The sequence below is a fragment of the Panthera pardus genome, unplaced genomic scaffold (assembly GCF_024362965.1).
Source record: "Panthera pardus isolate Hobbes unplaced genomic scaffold, ASM2436296v1 HiC_scaffold_27, whole genome shotgun sequence".
Lineage (NCBI taxonomy): Eukaryota > Metazoa > Chordata > Mammalia > Carnivora > Felidae > Panthera > Panthera pardus.
The window spans coordinates 56,644,571-56,665,526 of record NW_026526843.1 but is presented as its reverse complement, the minus strand read 5'-3'; the positions used below and the strand labels follow the sequence as shown (position 1 = coordinate 56,665,526).

Genomic DNA, 20,956 nt, shown 5'->3' with positions numbered 1-20,956 from the left:
GCTGCTCTCAGAATTTTCTCTTTATCCATGTATTTTGCCAGGTCCACTATGATATGTCATGCAGAAGATCGATTCAGGTTAGGTCTGAAGGGAGTTCTCTGTGCCTCTTGGATTTCAATGCCTTTTTCATTTCCCATATCAGGGAAGTTCTCAGCTATGATTCGTTCAATACACCTTCAGCCCCTTTCTTTCTCTCTTCCTCTTCTGGAATCCCTATTATATGGATATTTTTGCATTTCATTGCCTCACTTAGTTCTCTAATTTTCCCCTCATACTCCTGGATTTTTTTAATCTTTTTCTCATCTTCCTCTTTTTCCATAATTTTATCTTCTAATTCATCTATTCTCTCTTCTGCCTTTTCAATCCCAGCTGTGGTCGCCTCTATTTTATTTTTGCACCTCATTTATAGCATTTTTTAGCTCCTTCTGACTGTTTCTTAGTCCCTGATCTCTGTAGCAATAGATTCTCTGCTGTCCTCTATCCTTTTCTCAAGCCCAGCGATTAATTTTCTGACTATTATTTTAAATTCATGTTCTGTTATATTGCTTAGATCATTTTTGATCAATTCATTAGCTGTCATTACTCTCTGGAGTTTCTTTTGAGGAGAATTCTTCCATTTAGTCATGTTGGGTAATCCCTGGAGTGGCGCGGAACTTCAGGGCACTTCCCTTGTGCTGAATGGAGTAACTTGTGTTGGTGGGCAGGGCTGCAGTCAGATTGGATGTCTGCCCGCAGCCCACCACTGGGGCTGCAGTCAGACTGGTGTGTACCGTATCTTCCCCTCTCCCAGGGGCTGGACTCACCATGGAGTGGTGTGACCCCTGTCTGGGCTACCTGCACACTGCCAGGCTTGTGGTGCTGCTTTGATGGGATCTGGCCTATTAGCCGGGGTGGATGTGCAAGGTGCACAGCGGAGGGAGGGCAGACTTAGTTCGCTTTGTGGTCACTGACCTGCGGGAGGGGTACTGCAGCACCAGGTCGGGGGCAGGCAGACCTGTCAGAGGGATGGATCCATAGAAGCACAGCATTGGGTGTTTGTACTGTGCAAGCAAGTTCAGTGACAGAAACTGGTTCCCTTTGGGATTTCGGCTGGGGGGTGGGAGAGAGAGATGGCGCTGGCCAGGGCCTTTGTTCCCCGCCAAGCTGAACTCTGTCTTCTGGGGCTCAACACCTCTCCCTCCTGTTGTTCTCTCGCCCTCCTGCTTTCCGAGCAGAGCTGTTGACTTTTAACATTCCAGATGTTAAGTCCCACTTGCTGTCAGAACTCAGGCAGTCTGGCCCCTCTGCTTTTGCAAGCCAGACTCGGGGGCTCTGCCTTGCTGGGCAGGCTGCCCCTCCACTGCCCTGGCTCCCTCCCACTAGTCCGGGTAGTGAGCACCACCTCTCCGTCCCTTGCTACCATCTTCCTTGGGCCTATCGTCTACGCTTGGCTCTGGATAGTCCATTCTGCTGGTCTTCTGGTGGTTTTCTGGGTTATTTGGGCAGATGTGGGTGGAATCTAATTGATCAGCAGGACGAGGTGAGCCCAGCGTCCTCCTAAGCTGCCATCTTCTCCAGCTATCTCCCTATTTTTGTTTATTTTTGAAAGAGACATAGACAGTCCAAGTGGGGGAAGGGAAGATAGAGAGGTAGAGAGAGAATCCCAAGGAGGCTCCTTGTTGCCAGCACAGACCCTGACCTGGGACTCAAACTCACGAAAGTGTGAGATCATGACCTGAGCCAAAACTAAGTGTCAGAGGCTTAACCGACTCAGCCACTCAGGCGTCCCAACTTAATTATTTGATAACTGGAAGTTTGCACCTCTGAATTCCTTTCATCTATTTTGCTCATTCCCCCACTCACCTCCCTTCTGGCAACCACCACTTTGTTCTATGTATTTAAGTGTCTGTTTATTTTGTGTGTTCATTTGTTTTGTTTCCTTAAATTCCATGTACAAGTGAAATCATATCATATTCCCCTTTCACTGTTGAATTTATTTCACTTAGTGTGATACCCTCTATGTACATCCATGTGGTCACAAGTGGCAAAAACTCATTCTTCTTCTATGGCAAAGTAACACATGCACACACACACACACACACACACACATCTCTACTTCTTTACCCATTCATCCATCCCTGGACAGTTCTTGAGACTATATTTCTAGGAATTTATTCATTTCTCTAGATTGTCCAATATAATGTCATATGATATTTCATAATATTTTCTTATATTTCTTTGTATTTATATGGTGTTGGTTGTTATTTCTCTCCCTTCATTTGATGAGTCATCTCTCTTTTTTCTTGATGAGTCTAGATAGAGATTTATCAATTCTGTTTAACTTTTCAAAGAACCAGCAATGGGTATTGTTGATATTCTCTATTGTGTTTGTAGTGTCTATTTTACTTATTCCTGTGCTAATATTTATTATTTCCTTCCTTCTACTAGCTGTGGAATTTACTTGTTCTTCTTATGGTTACTTTAGGTGTGAGGCTTGATGGTCTATTTGAGATTTTTCTTGTTTCTTGAGGTAGGCCTGTATTGCTATATGAAGTTCACTCTTAGAGCTGCTTTTGTTGCATCCTAAAGATTTTGGATTGCTGTTTTCATTTTCATTTGTCTCCATGTATTTTTTAATTGCCTTCAATTTCTTCATTGACCCACTGGAGTTTAGTAGCTTGTTGGTTACCCCGATTGTGTTTGGTTTTTCCAGTTTTTTCCCCTGTAGTTGATTTCTAGTTTCATACCGTTGTGGTTAATGTTGTTCTTGGTATTATTTTAAGCTTTTCATATTCATTAAGACTTGTGGCCTAATATATGATTGGTCCTGGAGAATGTGCCATGTGCACTTGAAAAGACTGTGTGCTCTTCTGTTTTTTGATAGAATGTTCTGGAAATAACAATTAGGTCCATCTGGAGTAATGTGCCGTTCAAAGCCATAGTTTCCTTGTTGATTTTCTGTCTGGATGATCTATCCATTGATGTAAGTGGGGTCTTAAAGTTCCCTGCTATTGTTGCATCACTGTCAATTTCTCCCCTTATGTCTCTTAATATTTGCTTTATATATTTTGTTGCCTCTATATTGGGTGCATAAATATATACAATCATTCTATTCTTTTCTTGGACTGTCTCCTTTATCATCATGTGGTGTCCTTCTTTGGCTCTTACTACAGTCTTTGCTTTAAAGCCTATTTTGTCTGATAGAAGTATTACTACCCAGCTTTCTTTTGGCTTCCATTGGCATGGCAAATATTCTTCCATCCCTTCACTTTCAATCTGCATGTGTCTTAGTTTTGAAGTGTCTTATAGGTAGCATATAGATGGGTCTTGCATTTTTATGCATTCAGTCACCCTGTGTTTTGATTGGAGCATTTTGTCCATTTACTTTTAAAATAGTTATTAATGGGTATGTACTTATTGCCTTTTTAAAAATTGTTTTCTGGTTGTTCTTATAGTTATTCTCTGTTCCTTTCTTCTCTTGTTTACTTCCCTTGTGTTTTGATGGCTTACTTTAGTGTTATGTTTAATTTCCGTTCTCTTTATTGTTTTGTATATCTATAGTAATTTATTGATTTGTGGTTACTATTGCATTCATATGTTACATTTTATGTGAGTAGCAGTCTACATTAAGTTGATGGTCACTTTAGTTTCAATACATTCTAAAAGCACTACCTTGTTACTCCCGCCTCCATTTTATGTACATAATGTTATATTTTACATCTTCCTATTTTGTGTATCCCTTTTATAGCCACACTTGATTTTACTACTTTTATGTTTTAACCTCCTTACTGGCTTTATGAAGTTTATAAGTGACTAATAGACTAACTTTCACTCTATGTTTGCTTTAACTTGAAAATTATTTCCTTGCTTAATTTCTTTTCTTCAAGTCATTGCCTTTTCTTTCCGCTCAAAAAAGTCCCTTTATCATTACTTGTGAAGTTGGTTTAGTGGTAATGAATTCCTTTAACATTCTTCTTTGTGGGGGGTGGTGTCTGGGAAATTCTTCCTCTCCCCTTCAATTCTGAATGATAACCTTCCTGGGTAGGGTATTCTTTGTTGTAGTTTTTTTTTCTCCCTTTTATCTCCTTGAATATATCATGCCAATAATCCCTTCTGGCCTGCAATGTTTCTGCTGAAAAATTACCTGATAGCCCTTTGGGGTTTCCCTTGTTTGTAACAATTTTCTTTTGCTGTTTTTAAATTATTTCTTCAATATTACATTTTGGCAGTTTAATTATTATGTGTCTTGGTGTGGACCTCCTTGGGTTCATCTTGTTAGGGGCTCTACTTACTTCTTGGACCTGGATCTCTGTTTGCTTCCCCAGGTTAGGGAAGTGTCCTCCTATTGTTTTTTTCAAATAATTTTTATTTCCCTTTCTCTCTCTCTTCTCCTTCTGGGAATTCTATAATGTGAATGTTATGCTTGATGGTGTTGCATAGTTTCTTAACCTATTCTCCTTTTATTATTCTTTCTCTTTTTGCTATTCAAATTAGTCGCTTTCCATTACCCTGTCTTCCAGATCACTGATTCATTTTTCTGCATTCTTTAATCTGCTATTGATTCCCTCTACTGTATTTTTCATGCCAGTCATTGAACTCTTCAGCTATGATTCACTCTTGTTTATATTCTCTAATTCTCTGTGAACATTCTCACTGGGTTTATCCACTCTTTTTTCTCAGGTCTTTTCAGTATCTTTATGACCATTACTTTGAACTTTTTATCAGGCATATTTCTTATCTTTGCTTCATTTAGCTCTTTACTGTGATTGTCTTGTTCTTTCATTTGGGACATATTCCTCTGACTCCTCATTTCATCCAACTCTGTGTGTGTGTGTGTGTTTCTATGTATCAGGTAGATCAGCTATATCTTCTGGTCATTCAATAGTGGCCTTGTGTATAAGACGTCCTGTGGTGCCCTATAGTTCAATCCTCCCATGTCACCAGAACCAGGTGCCCCAGGGATATCCCCTGTGTGGGTTGCAGGCACTTCCTGTTGTGGCCGAGCATAGTTGTCCTCATCCCAGATAGCTTCTATGGCCCACTTTGCCTTCTGTGAGCACACCTTTGAGTGTCCTGGTTGAGGCCAAGTAGTACTGGTTGGTGGGTGAGGCCATTACTCATTCTGACAGTGTGCTATTAACCTCTCTGCCAAGACTGCACATACACTGAAGTTCAGGGCTCAGTCCCTTCCTTATACATGCAGCTAAGGGGTCTGGCTACAGGAATTGTGGGTGCCTGCTGTGTTGGTTTTTTACCCCCTCCATATGAGTGGAGTCACTTTGTTTTGGTACTGGTCTGTGCCAAAGCTGTCAACCAGCTGTAGTTGGTCAGGAACAGCTTTGGAAGCTGTGCCTATCATGGCAAGTGTTTTGGGTGTGGTTGGTCCTCAGAGGAATTACTTGGTGAAGCAGTTGTTGCTGGCAAGGAAGATGGAGAGTGTTAGAAATGGCTCTTCTAGGCCTCTGGCTCTTTACTCTGGGAAAAGCCAAGAAATTTTTGACATTATTGAACTTTCATTCTTGAAGAAATATGCAGATCCCTTTCCTTCCAGTACATGTTCTAAGATTAAACAATAAATGTCTTTCATGTATACTTCAGGCACTTTTCAAACTGCTGTTTTCTGTGCTGTGTCTTGGGCCCATTTATTTAGTATGCTGTCTCTTTAAGGTTAAGTACTCAGTTTCCTATCAACTTTCAGCTTTCATGGCATTAAGCTTACTGATTTTTAAAGTTCCCAGAGTTAATGCCTGCTGGTTTCCAAAGCCAAACATTATGGGGACTTTTCTTCCCTGTAGTGTCCCCAGTGCCAGCAGTGCCCTTTGAGGAGTCTGAGTCACTTCTCCATGATTGTGATGTCCCTCTTGTTTGTATTTACTCACACACGGAGTTGGTTCCCAACTGTATCTCTGCCTCTCTTACCCTTTATATGTGGCTTTCTAAGACTAGCTGTGCAACATCTCTTCTGGTAGTGTTTAGTAACAGTTGAATAGATGTATAGTATTGCCTAGGTATTTCTGTGGGAAGAGGTGAGCTCAGGATTCTTCTAGTCTTCCATCTTCTTTCCTTTCCTAATTTACCCTTGCTTTTGAATTAAGGTAAGAAATCACAAATGAAGTGAAGTGTTTTCTTTTTTTTTTTTTTTTAATTTTTTTTTCAACGTTTTTTATTTATTTTTGGGACAGAGAGAGACAGACAGAGCATGAACGGGGGAGGGGCAGAGAGAGGGAGACACAGAATCGGAAACAGGCTCCAGGCTCTGAGCCATCAGCCCAGAGCCCGACGTGGGGCTCGAACTCACGGACCGCGAGATCGTGACCTGGCTGAAGTCGGACGCTTAACCGACTGCGCCACCCAGGCGCCCCGAAGTGAAGTGTTTTCAATAATGGTTATGAAAAGGGGCACCTAGGTGGCTCAGTTGGTTAAGCGTCCGACGTCAACTCAGGTCATGATTGCATGGTTTGTGAGTTTGAGACCTGCAGCAGGCTCTGTGCTGACAGCTCAGAGCCTGGAGCCTGCTTCAGATTCTGTGTCTCCCTCTTTCTCTGCCCTCCCCCACTAGCACTCTTCCTCTCTCTCTCCCTCTCTCTCTCTCTCTCTCTCTCAAAAATAAACCTTAAAAAAAATGATTATGGGAAGATATATTTTCTATATAGGTGCTAATTTTTTAGAGTTAAAGGAAAGACATTTATCTAGGATAGTAATGTGTTGTCAAAGACATTCTTAACAAGATAGTTAAGGACTCCTATTCCCACAGCATTTACCGCAATGGAAAACTTTGAATCATTAAATGTCCTATAGAGTGCAATAAAACTGTAATTAGCATTTCTGGGTAGAACACTCTGCCCTACCCTTGTTTTAGCTCAAAACCTTCTCAAGTGGCACTCTAGAAGGGAAAGGTTCTGGAGAGTATCCTTTGTTTTGAGTCCAACTCCATTTGACCTGTTTGAGAGTACTAAGTGGAGATTACTTAGCCACCATGCAATCCGGTCCTCTTCTCTGTAATTTTCATACCTTGTGCCACATGGTACAGAGCTCTTTAAACCTAACTGGGCATTTATAAATACTTTATGACTATGGAGGAAAGATAAGAATGATCTCATGTAGTTCAGAAATACAATTTTATAATTTTATTAGTTGGAAATACAGCTTAAATACTGGATTATAGTGTGCACTTTGACCACTTAAACAAATTTCAAAAGATAATTGTCTCCTATGTTTATAATGTTAAATATTATAAAGTCTGACATGTTATAAATATTTAGGAAATAATCTGTTGAATTACATAATTTCAATTATAGTAAAACCGAAAAGACTCTGAGAAAATGAAAAGTATTCTTTTCTGATTAAGTGTTTCTTTTTTCTATTAACAGCTTAGGATGATTAATCTCTGCTTTGTCACTTATGATATTTCAAGAAAAGAACTTTTGTATATGGATAGAAAGATTGGCCAAAATTTGGAAAGCCACAAAGTTACCTAGTAAGATACAGTATTGATTAGCAAAGGGGTAACAATTATGTATCTATGCAGAAAACATATTGACATATAGACAGATAACTCATGTCAAAATTTAATAAAATAAAATTATGTGTGGCATACTCACAACATAAGCCTTTCAGTTTAGGTACAAGTGGTTTTAAGAAAATGTCATCTCTATTTATATTCATTTGGTATTTGTTCTGCGAATTGTTTTTAAACTTCTCAAACAGGTTTCCTAGAAATGGTCTTCAAAAGTTGAATTCCAAGATAAAATTAGCAAATGCAACTGGAAAAAAATCTCCCCTCTGCCACCATTTAAAAATAAACATTACCTTTTAATCCACTGTCATAAATTAACCAACATAAATTAACCAACACTGTGCACAGCCTCACCTTGGTATACACTATCAAAACCTACTCCCACTCAGCAAGCTCTTTGCTTAAAACCAGAACCAGCATTAAAGCATTAGCATGCTAGCATTAGCCAGCATTAAAATGGCCAAAATCTTGACTGATATCTAAGTGCCTGAGAAAGTCAATGTGGAGCCCCAGTTTAACTTATCAAATGAAAGTAAAAGTGAAATAAACTAGTACATAAGTACTGTAAAAGTCTGCTTCAATTAGTACCTTCTCTTAATGAATTAAGAATTTGAAATTACTTTCACCTTATAATCCAAGAGAGAATTTACTTGTTCAACTTCACAATTACTTATCATGTCACTTTCTTCATCATCAATAATTTCTATTTTCTGTAACAGAAGTAGAGAAGTTTCAATAAATATATATCTGATTATCATCACTACACTCAACAATGTATAGAACATATACATTCAGTGTTTACTTTTTATGATGAGATCATCTAGTCTAGATTATCCACAATAAACTGATAACTGACTGGCTCTTCAGTGTTATAACCAGTGTGTGTTTGAGCCACCTTCCTCTACCTTTAATTGATGACTGCTTAGTAAATAGAAAATTATGGGGATGCTTGGGTGGCTCAGTTGGTTAAGTGTCTGACTTTGGCTCAGGTCATGATCTCAAGGTTGGTGGGTTCAAGCCCCGCGACCTCCTCTGTGTTGAAAGCTTAGACCCTGGAGCCTGCTTTGGATTCTATACCCTTGTCTCTCTGCTCCTTCCCCACTCACGCTCTGCCTCTCTCTCCCCCAAAAATAAACATTAATTTTTTTTAAGTAAATAGAAAATTATTGTAATACTATTTAAAATAGCAAAACCTCAGGGCCCCTGGGTCGCTCAGTGGGTTAAGTGTCCAACTCAATTTTAGCTCAGGTCATGGTCTCACCAGTTCATGAGATCAAACCCTGCCTAAGGCTCTATACTGGCAGTCCAGAGCCTGCTTGGAATTCTCTCTCTCCCTCTCTCTCTGCCCTTCCCTACCCCTTCACACTTGCACTCTCTCTCTCTCAAATAAGAAGCTTAAAAAGAAACTTTAAACTTTTCACAATATAAAAGGAAAAAAAAATAAGCACTTGAATTCTGCTTAAACAGAGCCCTACAGTGACAGGAAGCTCACTTCCCATAAGAGTAGTCTATTTAATGCTAACCATACCTACTTTGTTGCAAGGGCTTTTTTCTTTTTTAATTACCATGTACTTCTTCACAACTAACTTCTTTTTTATTTTATTTTTTTATTTTTATTTTTTTTATTTTTATTTTTATTTTTTTATTTATTTTTTTATTATTTTTTAATATATGAAATTTACTGTCAAATTGGTTTCCATACAACACCCAGTGCTCATCCCAAAAGGTGCCCTCCTCAATACCCATCACCCACCCTGCCCTCCCTCCCACCCTGCCCTCCCTCCCACCCCCCATCAACCCTCAGTTTGTTCTCAGTTTTTAACAGTCTCTAATGCTTTGGCTCTCTCCCACTCTAACCTCTTTTTCTTTTTTTTTTTTTTTTTTTTCCTTCCCCTCCCCCATGGGTTTCTGTTATGTTTCTCAGGATCCACATAAGAGTGAAACCATATGGTATCTGTCTTTCTCTGTATGGCTTATTTCACTTAGCATCACACTCTCCAGTTCCATCCATGTTGCTACAAAAGGCCATATTTCATTTTTTCTCATTGCCACGTAGTATTCCATTGTGTATATAAACCACAATTTCTTTATCCATTCATCAGTTGATGGACATTTAGGCTCTTTCCATAATTTGGCTATTGTTGAGAGTGCCGCTATAAACATTGGGGTACAGGTGCCCCTATGCATCAGTACTCCTGTATCCCTTGGATAAATTCCTAGCAGTGCTATTGCTGGGTCATAGGGTAGGTCTATTTTTAATTTTCTGAGGAACCTCCACACTGCTTTCCAGAGCGGCTGCACCAATTTGCATTCCCACCAACAGTGCAAGAGGGTTCCCGTTTCTCCACATCCTCTCCAGCATCTATAGTCTCCTGATTTCTTCATTTTGGCCACTCTGACTGGCGTGAGGTGGTATCTGAGTGTGGTTTTGATTTGTATTTCCCTGATAAGGAGCGACGTCTTCACAACTAACTTCTAATGTAAAATATCAACATGTGACATGCATTCCAAAGTCAAATACAGTTTTAAAAAATTCATTTATTTATTTTTTTATTAAAAATTTTTAATGTTTTATTTATTCTTGAGAGAGAGAGAGCATGAGCGAGGGATGGGCAGAGAGAGAGTGGGACACAGAATCTGAAGCAAGCTCCAGGCTCTGAGCTGTCAGCACAGAGCCCAATGCAGCGCTCAAACTCACAAGTGGTGAGATCATGACCTGAGCCGAAGTCGGACGCTCAACCAACTGAGCCACCCAGGCACCCCTAAAAAATTCATTTATTAAATGCACTCCATTAGCTAGACAATTATGATGTGATAATAAAAATAACCTGGCAGTTTTCTTCCTTCACTGGACAGTAAGGAGAGAGAGAGAGGGAGAGAGAGATGTTAAACTTCCATTATCTTTAGAATTAAGGTGCAACATAGTCTGTCCAGTACTTTGCACATAGTAGGTACTAATTAATTATCTATTCAAAAGAGTGAACAGCTAACTGCTGATGTGTGGAATGACCAATAAGCTCCAACCATGAGAGCAAGGAAAGTTCTCTAATCATGGAACATCATTTTTTTAAATCAAAACGAAAAGACAAGATCAGCTCTAAATTTTTAAGCACCAGGTGTTGTATGGAAGTGTTGATTCACTATATTGTACACCTGAAACTAATATTTCAGTGTGTGTTAACTAATTGGAATTTGAATAACAATTTTTAAAAAGTGCAGAACATACCCTGAATGACCATCCTTAATACTTTGTCTATAAGGATATGTAACCATAGCAGGGTTTGTGACCTACTAGTCAGGAGGACAGCTGCAATGAAAACTGCTTTCTACTGCTGATTAGAGATGAATCTATTTTGTTTTTAATTAAAATAATTATAAACTTGGTGTTTAATCATATCAGTTTTCATCAGACCTGATTTGACACTTTCCAAATTTTTTTTTAGATTCTGTATTTGTATTGGTTTGGAGGGAAAGAAGATAAGTAATCCAGGGAAGAAGGCACCAAGAATCACTGGATAGATATGTGCATATAAATAAGTCTTATATGTCTTTGTGCTTTGTCAAAATTTATCTCTAAAAATCAATTGTTTTTCAAAAATTAGGTCCCTAAGTGACTTCGGTCATCCCATGCTATTACTTCATTTATTATTTCCAAATGTCTGCTGAGGGGAGATCCAATGCAGAGAAATTCAGACTAAAAATGAACATGTGTTTAGGGCAAAAGGTTTTAATTTGTAAATAAGTGTATATAGCTTGTACAGTACAACTCAAATATAGAGCAGAGGATATTATTACTTCATGGAATGTATGTTAACACGATTAATATTGTGGAAAATAATTATTACTAGCTATCTAAAGAAAACATGGCTTTGCATCAAAATCAAAGCTTGCTTTCCTATAGTCTATTGAGTTGTGTTAGTAGGGTCAAACATCAACTTAAATCAGGACTCAGATCAATAAAATGTAATCCTAAACTATATTCTGCACGTGGAAAACACTGTTATATATTGTTGAATTTAACAAAAAAGAGCAAAATTGTATTTTATGTGTCAACTTTTATTAAGGAGATATAGAAGAATCAGAGTGTCATAAATATTTTTTGCAATGGAAGCCTGGGTAAATCATGAAACCACACCCATTTTGTAACACAAAAATCCATTATAGGGACCATTTTTTTTTTAAAGATTTCAATCAAGCAAAAGCAAAATGGCATTTGCTTTTGGCTTTGACTTTAATATTATCTTGGTTTCTGTATTACTTGATGGAGTCAAAATATAAACAGATGTTGCTAAAACAGCTGTTTGGAGAACATTTCTATATATCAATAATGTTTACATTTTCACAAAGCCCAGTTTAATCTGCATACAGTCTCTGCCTGTTACCCAGTCTTTTAATATCGTCCTTCTCTCATTAAAGCAATTTTTAAGAAGACTAAAAGAGTCTAATACAACTAGAAAGAAGGTAAGTTTCCAAACATAGTAGAGATAGGTATGGTCTGAACAGACAACTCTGAATCAGGAATCCTTGGATACAAGACCCAGAACTAACAAGGGCTTCCTTCATGGTTTCAGGCTAACCTCAATTTTATTTCTTCCACCTGTTAAATGAGAAGAAATCTGCTTTTTGCTGAATGTGTTAAAGTAACATGTATAAAATGTCTATGTGTAGTAAGCATCAGATTTTTATATGTGCAAATCTCTTCTTTTTTTTAAAAAAATTAATGTTTATTTATTTTTGAAGGAGAGACAGATCACGAGTGTGGGAAATTCAGAGAGAGAGGGAGACACAGAATCTGAAGCAGGCTCCAGGCTCCGAACCATCAGCACAGAGCCCAAAGTGGGGCTTGAACTCACAAACTGTGAGATCATGACCTGAGTCAAAGTTGGATGCTTAACCGAGCCACCCAGGCACCCCACAAATCTCTTCAATCAAAAAATTTGAGACACAAATCACAGTGCTTTAAGTTTCATTTCTTAAACCCTCGAAGATATATAAATTCATTGGTGACAGCTCTGTTTTGGCTTGTGAAGTGGAGCAAGATTTTATTCTGCTAACACCAATATCATTACCAAAGGGAAACGTATCCTTGAAATCCATCATGTGGGAAAGAATCCATCATGAGGAAAGAATTTCAAAATGTACATACCACATTATCTGCGGATACTGCATGGTGGTCCTCCTCCTTATGAACCCTTGCCTCATTTGGAACTTCATTGGACTCTTCTATAGAAAAGAAAAAAAGGCCACGGTTTCATTTTCATTCCTCAAAATTTTATTGAGAATACCTTTCTCAAGATCACTTAAATATTTTTTTCTTATTTTAAAAAGGCACAAATGATATATTCACATCATATATGCTGTGATGAGCAACTGTACCTCTAACAATGCATTCTAGGAAACAAGTGTGGATAGATGGCCACTACTGTGTTGTTTATAATTGAAAAATAAATGGAAATAACCTATATGCTTAACAATGAAGGACTCAATAAATCATTTAGGACCTCTTCCTACAATAAATACTATAAAAATGAAGAAGAAGAAGAATTGATAATAAAGAAAATATTCACAAAAAATTGGAAAGTAAATAAATGAAGGTGACAAAACCTACTATGTAGGTACAGTGTGATCTTAATTTTGTAAAAGTAAAAGAAGTGTACCTTTTCATAGAGAAAAAAAAAACAAACAAAAAGAATGATGTTATTTAATACCAAAACACTGACATTGTTATTTCTGGATGGAATTACAGGAAACTTCTATTTTTCTTCATTTTGTTTAGTTTTACTTATTTTTTTAATGTTTCTTTATTTTTGAGGGAGAGGGAGAGAGATAGAGCACAAGCTGAGGAGGAGCAGAGAAAGAGGGAGACACAGAATCTGAAGCAGGCTCTGGGCTCTGAGTTGTCAGCACAGAGCACAATGTGGGGCTTGAACCCATGACCCATGAGATCATGACCTGAGCCAAAGTTGGACGCTTAACTGACCCAGGCGCCCTTTACTTATTTTGATAATTCTTATTTCAATTTGTTTAATCATATTTAAATATTTTTACAATGAATTTGTATTACTTATAATAAGAGAAAGATGATAATTTTTGAATACATGATATAAAACTATAAATACAGAACATTTCTAATTTTGTGAAAAGGCATGTGACATGAACACACACACACCTGCATATATGCAAAGAAAACACTGGCAAAAATACCCACACACTCCTATTTTAGGAATAGTTATTACTGAAAGGTAGGACTATTCTAATTTTTCATTGTATTTTTTTAATTTTCTATAATAAACATGTACCCCTCTTATGATAAAAAATCAATATTCTAAAAATGTGAAAAAATAAACAAAGAAAAATAAATTCAGAAAAATAAGTCTATTAAAAAGTCTTCTGTGCTGAGCTAGGGAAAGTGGCTGGTTCACAGCATAGGTGTCTACAAAATATTGTCCTATCTTAGATGATCCCCACCTCTACTCCTTAGTAAAACAAGACAGTAATATTTCTCCATTTTCTTTTTGCACAGTCATGGCATGCAGATTATTTAAACACTAGTGGAAGCTCTCAGCTTTTTGGGAACTGATGCTTTATTTCACCATAGAAAACAGAACAAAAATATTTATCAGTCCTCCTAGAATTTTTCCAGATCCATTCCTTCCCATGGAAAGATGTATAGGAGTGCCCTGTCTGAGCATGGAGGATAAACAGAAAAAAAAACATGGCTAATTGGGGAACTCCTATGAGTACATACATCACTAGAGTTTAAGATATACAGAAAAATTTTACCAGAATTTTAATGCAAATTCCACCATAAATTCATGTCTTTAATTAGTTATTTTCAAATTTTTATTTAAGTTCCAGTCAGTAAACATACAGTGTAATATTACTTTCAGGTGTACAATATAGTAATTCAACACTTCTATACAACACTCAGTGCTTACCACCACAGGTGTACTCCTTAATCCCCATCACCTATTTCACCCGTCCCCTACCCACCTCCCTACTGGTAACCATTAGTTTGTTCTCTGTAGTTACTTAGTTTGCCTCATTCTCCCTTTGTTCATTTGTTTGTTTCATAAATTCCACATATGATTGATCAGATGGCATTTGTCTTTCCCTGACTTATTTCACTTAGCATGATAATCTCTACCTCCATCCATATCATTGCAAATGGCAAGATTTCACTCTATTTTATGGCTCAATAATTATATATATATAAAATATTATATATTATATACATTTTAATATTTAAATATTTAATATTTAAATATTAATAATATTAAATAAATATTTAATATTTACTATTATATATAATATTATATATAATATTATAATATTATATATATATAGCCCTTGGGCTACTTCCATAGTTTAGCTATTGTAAATTAGTGCTACAATAATCATAAGGGTGCATATATCCTATCAAATTAGTGTTTTTGTATTCTTTGGGTAAATACCTAGTAGTGCCATTATTGGCTGTAGGTTAGTTCCATTTTTAATTTTTTGAGAAACCTCCATACGGTTTTCCACAGTTTGCATTGCCACCTATGGTGGATGAGGGTTCATTTTTCTTTACATCCTCCCTAGCACTTGTTTCTTGTGTTTTTGATTTCAGCCATTCTGACAGGTGTGAGGTGATATTTCATTGTAGTTTTGATCTGAATTTCCCTGATGATGAGTGATGCTGAGCATCTTTTCATGTGTCTCTTGGCCATCTGTATGTCTTCTTTGGAAAAATGTCTATTCATGCCTTCTGACCATTTATTAATTGGATCATTCATTTGGGGATATTGAGTTTGATAAGTTCTTTATATATTGGATACTAACCCTTTATTGGATATGTCATTTGCAAATATCTTCTGCCATTCCATAGGTCACCTTTTAGTTTTGTTGTTTCCTTCACTGTGAAGAAGCTTTTTATTATGATGAAGTCCCAATAGTTTATTTTTGCTTTTGTTTCCTTTGCCTCAGGAGACATATCTAAAAAGAAGTTGCTACAACCAATGTCAAAGAAGTTACTGCCTGTGTTAACTTCTAGGATTTTTATGGTTTTGGGTCTTACATGTAGGTCTTTAATCCAGTTTGAAATTACTTTTGTGTATGGTGTAAGAAAGTGATTGAGTTTCTTTTGCATGTAGCTTTCCAGTTTACCAACACCATTTGTTGTGATTGCTTTAAATGTGTAGATTGCTTTGGGTAGTATAGGCATTTTAATAATATTTGTTCTTCCAATCCATGAGCATGTGATGATTTTCCATTTGCTTGTGTCATCTTCAATTTCTTTCTTCCATGTTTTATAGTTTTCAGAGTAAAGATCTTTTACCTTTTTGGTTAGGTTTATTCCTAGGTATATTATGGGTTTTGGTACAATTGCAAATGGGATTAATTCCTTGATTTCTCTTTTGCTGCTTCTTTATTGGTGTATAGAAATGCAACAAATTTTTGTATGCTGATTTTGTGTACTGCAACTTTACCAAATTTGTGTATCAGTTCTAGCAGTTTTTTAATGGGGCTTTTGGGTTTTCTATAGAGAGTATCATGTCATTTGCAAATGGTGAAAGTTTGACTTCTTCCTTGACAACTTGGATTCCTTTTATTTCTTTTTGTTTTCTGATTGCTGTGGCTAAGACTTCCAGTATTGTGTGTTAAATTACAATGTTGAGAGTGGACATCCTGTCTTTTTCCTGACCATAGAGGAAAAGATCTCAGTAGTTCCCCACTGAGGATGATGTTAGTTGTGTCCTTTTCATATATGGCATTTATTATGTTGAAGTATGTTTCCTTTACATCTACTTTGTTGATTGTTTTTATCATGAATGGATGGTATATTTTGTCAAATGCTTTTTCTGCATCTATTGAACACCAAAAATTAAATTTAGTTTTTTTAAGTTTATTTATTTATTTTTAGAGAGAGAGCATGAGCAAGGGAGAGGCAGAGAGAGAGAGAGAGAGAGAGAGAATTCCAAGCACACTGCTATCAGTGTGGAGCCCAATGCAGGGCTTAATCCCATGAACTGTGAGATTATGACCTGAAGCAAAACCACTAGTTGGATGCTTGAGGTTATGATTTCATGGTTCATGAGTTTAAGCCCCACATCAGGCTCTGTGCTGACACAGAGCCACATGGGTGGCTGACTGAGCCACCCATGTGCCCCTCAATTTAATTTTTTAGTAAAATAATGATGCTTATATGGAGGAGACTTTATTCATTACTTAGATATTTCATGTCATATGTTATTAGCCACTAAATGAAATGAAGTGGGGGAGTTGTCATCAGGTTTAGCTGCAGAGCTGATATTAGTACTAATGCTGTCAGAATAGAAGTTACAGCAATCATCAGTAAGATCATTATTGGTATCATTCCCTATAGGCTTGCCTTATATTTCCGTTCTTAATTGCTCATAACTTTATACACAGCTTTGCTTTACTGGCAACATATTCATACAAGGTTTGATTATTTTATAAGATGTAAATAAAAACTATTTGGAGGATTTCTAAAATAAAAAGGTATGAAGTGATGCAGCTAATTAAGGCATGTTTTCTTTTTTACAGATAGCTTCTACATTACTGAAAGTTTGAAAGCTAAATACAGTTGATGTGTCTGCTTATTTCTCAACAAAAGCAGCTCTGCAAATTGGAAAATAAACAAATAAGCAAAGTTATTAATCAGTGAAAATTCTAGAGGGCATTCTATATATTAGGGATATACTCACACTGTGTAATTATGCAGAACTATATTTTATATGCATACACATATAATAGATATAGCTAAGAAGATTTGTTATAAAATTTAACATTATAGATGTTAACCTTTGTCATACTTTAAACAATTTGATTCTCAGGATAGTAAAAATCTTTAAAATTGCTCAACCATACATATATTTCAGTAGACACAGAACTTTAAGGAGCTGAGTCATCTATTACTTTTTCTAGAGTTTGCCAGGTAGCTTTACCACATCTCTTTTCTCTTCACTTCCACACAGGGAAAGAAAAAAAAAATGGGAGAGGTGAGGGTGGGAGATAAAAGGTGGAAGCTAGAGGTAAGTCAAAAGCTCTATATCAGGGGAATACCTATTCTCTCAGAAAAGAAAAAAAAATGGAACTGAAACTGCTAAAAGGTCAGCAAGCACTTTTTGGTGATTTTGGCTAAACCTGCCTTTTAGTGTGCTTGAAAAATGTAATGCTTCTTTTAGCTTGTAGAGTGTTTTCTAGGAAAATTTAACATAATTTTTAATTGATTTTTAACATGTAAAATATAAGCCCTGCTTTAAAGACATTTTTCTTTTTCTTAGACATTTGGAAGACTCTAACCCGCTTGAGGTAACAGCCATATTATAAAGGGCTCTGAATTTCAAATTGTTAGATTTTTGAAATAGAATGGGTAATTACTCTGATTATTCTGTCTCTATATCTCTCAGATGTAATCAATGGAAATGTCAAAGTAAACAGACTTTTAACTATATTTTCATAACTGAAAGAGAATATGGTTAGCATATCTTAAAGATATATTAGTCTAGGCCAGATGATACAATTCACTTAATCATCACAAAAGGATCACACAGTTAAATCAGTCAGATTAGTATTCTCCATCAGCAAAATGAGGAAGAGAATAAGACAGAACTCATTGGAAATAGTGAGCAAAAAGGCTCTGTTAGTATTTTAAGACTATTTTCTGCTTTTCTGCTCCAATTTCTGATGAGAATGAAAAGGTTACTATGCAGCTGTAAAAAGTAAGCCACTGAAGGGACTCTAGGTAATATCACTTCCCATCAAGTGTTTTTTGATTCATGCATTAATTCTCTCTCCTCTTTCTCATTAGGCCTTAATTACTATGTAACCTGTCTAGAGAACGCACTATTAAATGGCAAAGGATGCCAGTGTAGGAGCAGTGGTCCATTAGCAACCTTAAAATTAAATCATTTTTCCCCTATTAACTACTTATTTTTAAAAAATTTCCCTTTTAGGTGGGGAAGTGGAAGTAGTGGATTGAAACTCCCTTTCAGGGGCTTAAGTAATTTGCTTTTATCAGAATATTTCCTGGGTGCCTGGTTGGCAGAGTTGGTTAAGGATTCGATTTAGGCTCAGGTCATTATCTCATGGTTCCTGAGTTTGAGCCTGGCATTGGGCTCTCTGCTGGCAGCACAGAAGCAGCTTAGGATACTGTTTCCTTCTCTCTCTGCCCCTCCCCCATTTGCATTCTCTCTCTCTCTCTCTCTCTCTCTCTCTCTCTCTCTGTCTCTCTTTCTGTCTCTCTCTCAAAAATAAACATTAAAAAAAGAATATTTCCTCATAGCTCTCCCACCCACCCATAGAAACACACAAATCCCCATTATCTTTCAAATAGCTGCCAGTCATCATTCTCTACCCATGGGGGAGGGGAAGGAAAAACAAAAGAGGTTAGAGTGGGAGAGAGCCAAAGCATAAGAGACTCTTAAAAACTGAGAACAAACTGAGGGTTGATGGAGGGTGGGAGGGAGGGGGGGTGGGTGATGGGTATTGAGAAGGGCACCTTTTGGGATGAGCACTGGGTGTTGTATGGAAACCAATTTGACAATAAATTTCATATATTAAAAGAAATAAATATCTATTCCTAAATCACTGAAAATATTCAAGTATTACCAGGCACATACAATTTAGTAAAGACTAATAGTCTTTGGTAGCAGACTAATAGAAGTTGGTCCATTTTTGGTTTAATGGACCAACTAGATTATAAATAAGGGACTTGGAAAAGATGCAACATCTTCTCCTTTTTCTTGCTTCACAGTTTTCTGTACACTAAATCCTGTATCATCTTCATCAAAGCCAACACCACATGTTGGTAAAGACACAGAGAGACAGAGAAGGGGAGGGGAGAGAGAGAGAGAGAGAGAGAGAGAGCAGTTGAATATTCACACATCTTTTCAAAGACTTAGTATTAAAATACATGGCCCTGGCAATACCAAGAGCTTTAATATCCCTTTCATTACTCAACATAATGCAATCTGTTTGCCTACCCCTCGCAACACACATTACTTTTGAAAGAAGCCCTTAAGCACCCAATTCAATGGGTTCTCATTGTTTCTAAAGCTTTATTTTAATATTTCTGCCCTATTAAGGTGTAATTGGTATACATAAAATGCACATAATAAATATAAACAATTTGGTGAGTTTGAACATATCAGTACTCATGTTACCATCACCACAATCCAGGTAATAAACATATCTATCACCTTCAAAAGTTTTCTTGTGTCCCTCTTTTTGTGTTAAGAACAACTTAATGATTTACCCTCTTAAGTTTTCTTTTTTAAAGTCTATAGCCCCTTATTGCTAACTATATGCAATATGTTTTTCAACAATTATACTCCAGTTGTATAACTGTAACTTTATATTCATTGAACAACAACTCCTCATATCCCTCTCCCCTATCCTCTGGTACTACCATTATATTGTCCACTTGTATACCTTTGACCATTTTAAATGCCTCATATGAGAAGACTTTCTACTCACCTTCCAAAAGATGATTGAGATAATGACACTTCTTTCTTCTTAAATCTCTCTCTTTCGTTGGTTTTAATAATATCATAATATCCTGTTTATCCTATATCTGAATCTTCTTTCATTGCCTCCCTTTTCTCCCTTAGCCCCCAAATCTGGATATTTCTTAACATACAGCCCTTCTCTATCTTCCTTTCTTGTCTTCCATTTTCTCACTTAACTAAATCTTCTATTTCTATGGCTAGACATTTGTTCAGCCTCAATGTGAGTAGCTCCTATATTTCTTTTCATATCTTAACTCCTTTTCTGAGTTTCAGACCCACATTGGTCTGCTGGACAGCTCCACATTGATATCCTGACATCATCTAAAACTCAACACATGGAAAACTGTTTCTATCTTTCCACATTTTACTATCCATTTAATTCAGTACCAATAAAAAAAGCTTAAATGATATTTGGCAAGAGGGATTGGGGAAACGTATGATTAAGCAATTCTAAAATTAATGTTTTGCCTGAAGTCACATAATCAGCTAGTGGAAGATCCAGGACTTGTACTGAGGTTGCCTGACTACTACCCTGGTGCATATCACATTATACCATATCCTTTTTTATTATAATACATTTATAACATTCAAAGCCAAATTGGTTAGAGTTTCAATAAAATAAAAACAATCATGTACTTAATTATAACTATGGATTGTTGTAATAAACAACATTTCTAAATGTGAGAGATCTTTATTGTGGTACATAAGTGTTCCTTGTGATGACTCAGTGTGGGAGACTCTTTAGGTGGATGCATTAAGAATAAAAAAGATAAAAGACAAAGAGTGTTGGTGAGTATATAGAGGAAAGAGAACCTTTGTATATCATTGGTCAGAATGCAAATTGGTATAGTCATTATGGAAAAGAGTATGTAGGTTCATTAAAAACGTAAAAAATATAACTACCACATGATCCAGTAATCCCTCTTCTGGATATATAACCAAAATA

At 36.7% G+C, this 20,956-nt stretch overlaps 1 protein-coding gene across 3 annotated transcripts in view; it reads right to left on the bottom strand.

Annotated features, from left to right (window-relative positions):
- HDX (highly divergent homeobox) overlaps window positions 1–20,956 on the bottom strand; it is a 170,044-nt gene that overhangs the window by 17,247 nt on the left and 131,841 nt on the right. For all 3 annotated transcript variants that reach the window (XM_019429493.2, XM_019429492.2, XM_053891449.1), the window contains exons 7-8: window positions 12,642–12,718; window positions 8,122–8,205 (exon numbers count right to left, since the gene is read on the bottom strand). In XM_019429493.2, the coding sequence (XP_019285038.1) occupies window positions 8,122–8,205; window positions 12,642–12,718 (161 nt within the window). The remainder of the gene's footprint in view (window positions 1–8,121; window positions 8,206–12,641; window positions 12,719–20,956) is intronic.